General features: G+C 35.2%; 1 protein-coding gene across 1 annotated transcript; it reads left to right on the top strand.

Annotated features, from left to right (window-relative positions):
• Positions 1–1,609: 1,609 nt before the first annotated feature.
• Positions 1,610–7,893, top strand: LOC100254491 (uncharacterized). Its single transcript, XM_002271992.4, has 2 exons — positions 1,610–1,807; positions 7,580–7,893. The coding sequence occupies exons 1-2, from the start codon at positions 1,665–1,667 to the stop codon at positions 7,701–7,703; spliced, it is 267 nt and encodes an 88-aa protein (XP_002272028.2). The 5' UTR covers positions 1,610–1,664; the 3' UTR covers positions 7,704–7,893.
• Positions 7,894–8,379: the final 486 nt, after the last annotated feature.

Consider the following 8,379-nt stretch of genomic DNA (forward strand, 5'->3'; position numbering starts at 1 on the left):
ACTCGAAGACATTGGAATGGTATCAAACATATATTGCGTTATCTTCGCGGAACTACTAATATGGGTTTATTTTACTCAAGGGAATCAAAGCAACAATTGCTTGGATATGCAGATGCAGGATATCTTTCAGATCCACATAAAGGCAGGTCACAAACAGGGTATGTGTTTAATTGCAATGGTACTGCTATTTCATGGAGATCTGTCAAACAAACAATGGTAGCCACATCATCAAATCATTCAGAAATACTGGCAATTCATGAAGCAAGTCGTGAATGTATATGGCTAAGATCTATGATCCAGCATATTCGGGAATCATGTGGACTCTCCTCTATCAAAGGTGGTCCGACAACATTATTTGAAGATAATGTTGCATGCATTGCACAAATAACAGGGGGTTATATTAAAGGAGATAGAACTAAACACATTTCACCAAAATTCTTTTATACACATGAACTCCAGAAGAGTGGTGAAATTGATGTGCAACAAATACGCTCAAGTGATAATCTAGCAGATTTATTCACAAAATCATTACCAACCTCAACATTCAAGAAGTTAACACACAGGATTGGAATGCGTCAACTCAAGGATATCGACATGAGGGGGAGTATGCTTGTAAAAGGGTGTTAGTGTACTGTACTCTTTTTTTCCTTCGTCTAGGTTTTGTCCTACTGGGTTTTACTGGCAAGGTTTTTAACGAGGCAGTCCTAATATACCAAGAAAAGAATATTGTACTCTTTTTCCTTCGCTAGGTTTTTCCTATAGGGTTTTTTACTAGCAAGGTTTTAATGAGGCATATTCTTTTAATATGGTGGTCATCCAAGGGGGAGTGTTGTAAATTAAAAGTAATGAATGACCACATTGATGGTCATTATGAACTCCATTTACTCATCTTTAAGATGAGTAATGGGAGTTCATAATGTGAAGCCTATAAAAGGCTTCTTACCCCTCCCATGTAAGAGCATCCCGAGAAAGAAAGAAAGTTCTTCCTCTCATTCTCTCTCTCTCTCTCTTTCACTTTCTCAATTCTCTTATTTGATTCCTTCTTCCATATTATATATCAAAGTAAGATATATTTTATCTCTACTACTTTGATTTGCATTATATTTGTCCTTGTTTTACAACAAAAATAATGTGTTTTAAGATAATATTTTTTCAATTATTTTAAATTATTTTCACTTATTTTTTTAGAGTTGCTTTAAAAAAAATATATTATACAAATATATATATATATAATGATTAAAAATAAAATATTATATATAAAATTATTTTTAAAACATATTTTAAAATATTAAAAATTGATTAAAAATATTTTAGGTTTTTAAATAGACTTTTGTTTTATAAAATATTAAAAAATAATTTTCAAAAACTGTTTTTAAAAACAATTATTAAACCGGGCTTAATAAAATATGTTCGATTTTACTCTTAATATATATTGCTCATACTATTTAGTTTGACAAGACATTGTGTATAAAAATTGCTAATTTCATTCTTATCGACATATACATCCTAACTTTTTTTTTGATATATTGATAAAATATTTAATAATCACCTGTATTTTATTTTTTATTGATGTCGGCACGTGAAAAGGGCACGTGATGAGTAGGAATGCACATCCCAGACATTACAGAGGCTGAAGCAGAAGCCAAAGTGGGAGACAAACCAGAATGGAAAGAGCGGGCGAGGAAGGGAGAGAAGAGAAGCTATGCAAAAGGTGCCAACAGATGTACAGTCCCTCTTCGAACGACTCTTCTTCATGCCGCTTTCACCCTTCCTTCTTCGTCTGCCGTCGCCATGACGACCAGAAGAGGTGAACTTCCTTCCCATTTCTCTCTCTCATTATCTACAACTTTTATCATTATAGTTCTGCATACCCTTTTTGTTTCTTTTGAAGATTTTTAAGTTTCGAATTCAAAATTCAAAATTTTGATTCAACTGATTTGATGGGTATTTGTTTTTTTTATTATAATTTTCGGATAAACTTGATCATGTGTTGTAGAATGGTCCAAGACCTGGTTTTCATGCAGTTGTTATGGTCATCACTCAATTCTGATACCCTCTTGTTTCTTTTGAATATTTGTTAGTGTGGCATGGGAAATTCATGTTTTTTTATTCAATTGATTCAATGGGTATTTGTTATTTGCTGATATTTTTTTTCAGATAAAATTGATCATGTATTGGAGAGTGATGCACGACCTTGTATTCATGCAATTTTTTGATGGGTCACCGCCCATTCCTGATACCATTTTTTTCATTGAAGATTTGTTAGTGTGACATGAGAAATTCAGGATTTTGATTCAATTGATTTAATAGGTATTCTTTATTTGTTGAGAATTTTCTGGATATAACTTGTGGAATGATGCAAGGGGTAGTTTTCATGCCACAATTTGGTGGATAACCCCTAAATACTGATACCATATTGTTTCTTTCGAATGTTTATGAGTGTGGCACAAGAAATTTATGTTTTTAATTCAGTTGATTTTATTGGTATCTGTTATTTGTTGAAAATTTTCTGGATGAAATTGATCTTGTATTATGGAATGATGCAAGGGGTGGTTTTCATGCCATTATTTGATGATTACCAGTCAGTACTGATACCCTTTTTTCTTTCTTTTGAAGATTTGTTAGTGTGGCATGAGAAATTTGGGTTTTTAGTTCACTTAATTTGATAGAATTTGGCATGCCCTTGTGCGTCTTATGAAGACTTTTGGGCTTGGAATGAGAAATTCAGCTTTCTGATTTAATTGGTTTGATGGGTTTTTTTCTTGTTTGTTGATAATTTTTTAGATAAGAGTTGATCATGAATTTCAGGATGATGCAAGATCTAGTTTCCCTGCCAATGTTTGATGGGTTAGCATTTGATATTGCTGCCCTTTTGTTTCTTTTGGAGTTTCATTTGTGTGGCATGAGAAATTTAATTTCCTGATTCGCCTTCTTTGATGGCTGTTTTATTTATTGATAATTTTAGGTACTCTTTGTTTCTTTGGCATATTTGTTAGTGTGAATAAGAATTCAAGTTTCTTTCCTAGCTGATTTGATGGGTTTTTCTATTCCTTTCATAAATTGTCAGCTAAAAATTGATTACATATTTTAGAATTATCCAAAGCCCATGCCAGTGTTTTGCAAGTTGGCACGCAATAGTGATGCCTAAATCTTTGATAACATACCGCATGTCTCTCCCTTACTCTACATTTTATCAAATGATAATTTTGCATATGTTCCTTTTGAATATTTTTTAGTTTAGAATGAGAAATTCAGGTTTTTGATTTGCCTTGTATATCTTGTTTTTTTGAGGATTTTCGTGTACACTGTTGTTTTCTTGAAGATTTCTCGGTGTGACTTTCTGATTCAGCTAATTTGATGGGTTTTTTTTATTTATTGGTGATTTTTCAGATAAAATTGTTCATATATTGAGGTTCATTGTATTACTTTATGGGTCAGCACTTGATAATGATGCTTTCTTCTTTCTTCCGGAGATTTGTTAGTGTGGCAAGTGATATTCTACTTTCTGATTCACCTTATTTGATGCATATTTCTTTTTTTGTTAACAATCTTGTGCACTCTGTCTCTTTTGAGGATTTGTTAGTGTGGAATGCAAAAAATTCAGGTCTCTGATACAGCTGATTTGATGGGTTTTTCCAATCGGTTCATAATTTTCATATAAAACTGATTATACATCATAGAATGATCCAAAACCCATGCCATGTTGGCACTATTTGATGGGTGGCATTATAGAATTGCTTAGATATATACTCCCATATCTTACTCCCGATTTCTTCATTGTTACAATATAAAAATTTCTCACACATTAGCTAAAAGGTGAAAAATGTAGTTTAAAAATGTTCAGAGGTTCAACTGATGGTATAAAATAGATCCATCCATATGTAGAAGCCAGTACATAAAAACTGTTACCTTGGAAGGTATAAAATAGACTTGATTGAGGTTGTGGAAGACCACAAGAATCAACATCATGGTCTTGTTGTCAAGTTTAGAGCTCTGTATTTTTTTTTTCTAACACTTTTTTCTTGGTTTAATTGGTAAATAAAACATTGGATATGTTTACATTCATATGCTTTTATGCTTGTAATGCTTTGTCATTGTGCTCGTCAAAATGTCTTGCATGAGCTGTTTCTTTAGTTCATGTTGCAAGTGAAGGAAATGGCATATATTATCGGTTTGGAGACATTTGTTATGTGTAGTTGTGTACTGGTTTTTAGAAAGGCATGCGAGATTTATTCTAGAGGGTAATACTCATTACAACACTTTGAGGTGCACCTCGATGACTTAGTTCACTAACGGTTGTCTTAGCATGTGAATCTTGAGGCATACTTTTTGAGCCCTACGTCCCACCAAATCTTCATTATCGAGGTTATACTACCTCTTCATTTTATTGAGTATTTATGAATGAAACATTGGTTGGGCTAAATAGGCTGGCTGATAGTCAAATGATGACTTGATGGTTTGACTGGTCCTCTAATTTTATATGAATGGACCAATCCATTGCCAACCTCTTGAGCCAATTGATCCAGTAGGCTTCTGGACACAAAAGAGTTATCCATGGGATTGTGCAAGAACTTTTGATTATATGTGGCTTTTCTGGCACATGAGCAGATGTAATATGGTTTAGGGGATGAAAAAGGAACAGTTTTTTGATAAATAAATCTGATGGAGAAGGATATCACATTCATGCAATGCAGCTGCAGGTCGTAGTTCTAGGATATGAGGACAAGTACTGGAACAGTTTAGGTTTATTTTTTATATCTTGGGCCCAGTTGATGAGAGCATGGTTTTGGGAAATCTAATTCAAATTTCATTTTCATGTAGGTCTGTTGTTAGTGAAATTAAATCATGAAATCTGTGCACTGGTAATACCATGTCTCCGTGCATTTGTGTTTTTTTGCCATCACGATGTTCAAGGATTGAGAACTTTGTAGGTTTGAGTACCATTTGGCTAGCATCTCATAATTTAGAAGTACTCCCTCATCTTGGAAGAAAAATATGAAGAAGTGAAGGAAAAAAGAAAGAAAAAGAAAAGTTGCATTTGACAATGTACTTTGAAAGAGTTTTCTTATTTTTTTATTTTTTTTTATTTTTTTTTAGTTTTTATGTTTCCCCCTTCTTGAAGCAGAAGATCAGAAATTTATTGTTTATGAGAGAAATTTTAGCTTTATTTTTTGGTGCCACTGCAATTACCATCACTAGCACATGTGATAGAATCATCATTATGTTCACCATAATCCACTTCTGCCACCATAGACATGATGATAGAAGAATAAACACCATGTCCACTACCATCCATCCATTGCCTTTGCTATCATCTCTTCTTCACAAACGGTTGCACAATTCCGTCCCTTCCATCACCTCCACTGCCTCCATCACTGGCTTGCTCTTGATCCCATATTAACACATTCCGAATAATGTTTTCTTGTAGCACAGACATGCTTTCAAAAGCAAATAAGCAACCATCTGCTTAAGTATTTCAATTGAGCAAGTGGGACACTATATTTCCATGTCATTCTTTTTGCTCTTTGCTGCCAGAATTATGTTAGAAAATAGTTTTTACAGCAGTGGTGATGGTTGTGTGCAAAGATCGCATTGTTGTAAAGCAGTGATGGTGATAATGCTTGTGGAAGATGTGTCGCTGTATCTACTCTTAAGATTTAACTAGCATCGTTACTAGTCATCATGGTATTGTTTCTTGGACTATTACTAGTGGTGGCAGAAAAATTGAGGGACAATTTGAACTTATCTTTTTTTGCTTCTACTAATTTTACGGAATAAATAAAAAATGTCATGTTAATAAATAAATAATGGATTACTACTTTGATGAACTTCCCACATTAACATCCTGACCCTTGTCACTTGAGTGAGGCCTCTAGGGATTATTGTCCGTAAAATTTATTCATCACTTTCATGTGACAGTTGATGAGCATGATAGCTGTGTAATAAAACCTTCAGCGGTTGTGCTGGTGCATTACTGTGACAGCGGTAATGCTGATGGTTTGATTGTGGTGTGGTAACATTGATGGTGGTGGTGGTGGTGGATGTGTTAGTGGTGGCAATGGTAGTGGTACGAAGAAAGGGTAAATTTTTGGCTGTCAAAAGCGTAGTTATTTTTTTTCTCTCTAGTTGAAGAGTTTTTTTTCTTTTCTCTTCCAGAAAAGTACTTCAAAACTCCCTTGCCCACAACATCGCCTTTTTGCTTTCTGCAGATCTATATTCAAATGTGAGAAAAATAATTCTAGGATTTTATTTTAGATCAATTGAATTACTTTTCTTGCTTGTGGAAACTTCAAAGTGCAACTGAGCTGTGTCTTAGTAATTTCATATCTCAAGTTTCTAAAGTTTGTGATTGCGATGATTTTGTCCAAGCTATTTGTTCTAACTGAATTTTTCTTTATTCAGTTAGAATCTGTAAATAGCATTTGCATGCAACCCAACTTCTTGTTGTTTACATGCTATTCCAGATTGATGATCACAGAAGCAATAACACAAGACTGGCTGCTGGAGTTATATTACAGTCTATCAGATTCCTGTTCTGGGATTGAGCCAAAATTTGTTGGGTAAATTTCAAGCTGAGTGTTTGGCTTTGAGTTTGCCGGGTTGGCTAGAGAGAGAGAGAGAGAAAGAAATCCTTTGCCTTTGAGTTTAGAATGGAATGCTGGTTGTGGGCAGAGAAGGTTCATGGAACTGCTGATGTGGCTATAGAGGAACTGAGTTTGCCTATCATTGGGGAGGGAGTCAGTTCTTGTATCATTGGAGAGAGAGAGAGATCTTGATTGCTGGGTTGGCTGTGAGTTTAGAATGCAATGTTGGTTACTGGCACAGAAGGTTCATGGAACCACTGATTTGACTATAGAAAACCAAGTCTGCATCTCATTGGAGACTGAGTCAGTTCTCTTATCATTAGAGAGAGAGAGTGGGAGCTCTTGATTGCTGTATTGGCTGGAATGGAATGTGGGTCATTAGGCAGATAAGATCCATGGAACAAACCGATGTCCCTGTGGAGAACTGAGCCTGCATATCATTTCCGAGAGAGGGAAAGAGGGTAGGTTGGAATGAAATGTGGGTCATTGCTAGACAATATTCATGAAACCACTGATATGGCTGTGAAACCAGTCCACATATCATTTGAGAGAGAGAGAGAGAGAGAGAGAGAGAGATGAAAATGTAGAAAAGCTTCTGACCTCAACTACAAAGGTGACTTTTTTCAGTCCGAGAAGAGGTGGATGATGAGTTGGAATGCTCCCCATCAGCAGATAAAAATGTTGTAGCTTCTAACCTTTACAATGAAGGTGAATTTCTAGGCTGGGCCATTGAAGAAGACGTCAAATTCCCCACCATGAGAGGACAAACACTCAAATCATTGCTCGGTCTAGCAAATTTTTTTTCTTAAACGTTTAATTTACTCCTGAACTAGGGAAAAACCTGCATTGTCCTGGAAATACATTTATTTTTCCATATACCAATAATTGCAAATATTTACTTCCCTTTTTCATTCATTTTTCATTGCTTTCTACCCTTTTAATCATGGAAAGATCAAGTTCTGCTACTGATGCTTTCTTATCTGACCTTGTTGCAGGTACTACGAATTGGGACCAAACGATCCTCCCTATGCTGCCAAGTTCTATGACTGCTGTGGGGCTGAGGACCCTGAGGCGTCTGGGTGCACCACCAGTTTCCATGTCTCTTATGATGACGATTAATGGAGTACCGATACTGACTACCTCTCTTCCTTGTGTCACCTCAAATCTTAACTAGAGATAAAGTATGTACAAACTTACATCCATCTTCGTTACTTGTTTTCATCTTCAAATCAGTTTTCTGTCTACAATTATGTCGTACAAGTACCTGATGTTTATCCTTGATCTTAATACTCGGTATTCTTTGTGATCCGGTCTTTGATCTTGTGCTTATAGGACTCTAGGAGTGTTTTTGCTGCATGGGTTCATGCATGTCAAAACCCGGTTTAGGGTTGATATGGTCTTAGAAAAGGCGATGATCATCTTATCAACCCAAATAAGATGCTCAAAACCCGATCCAAAAATAGGTATTAAAGGCAAGGATCATGGGGTTCTTAGTCATGACTGTCATAATGATGATGTGATGTCGTATGTCGTAAAAGGTTTGGCCGTTTTAGAAATGAGACTATTTGATTAAACCCGATAATCCCAAATTTTTTTCCAATTTAAACCTCTTGTTAATGAATTAGAGGTTTGGAGTAAATGACTTGCTCATATTCCTTTTAAAAAATATTTACAATATTTGAATTACATAGCAAATTCTTATTCATCTTTTTTACTCTCATTAATTTCAATCATGAGAATGGAGGGGAAGTGCCCTAAAAGTTGTGGGGCAGTGCCCAATTTTGTAGAAATGGCA

This window comes from Vitis vinifera, chromosome 16, assembly GCF_030704535.1.
Source record: "Vitis vinifera cultivar Pinot Noir 40024 chromosome 16, ASM3070453v1".
Classification (NCBI taxonomy): Eukaryota; Viridiplantae; Streptophyta; class Magnoliopsida; order Vitales; family Vitaceae; genus Vitis; species Vitis vinifera.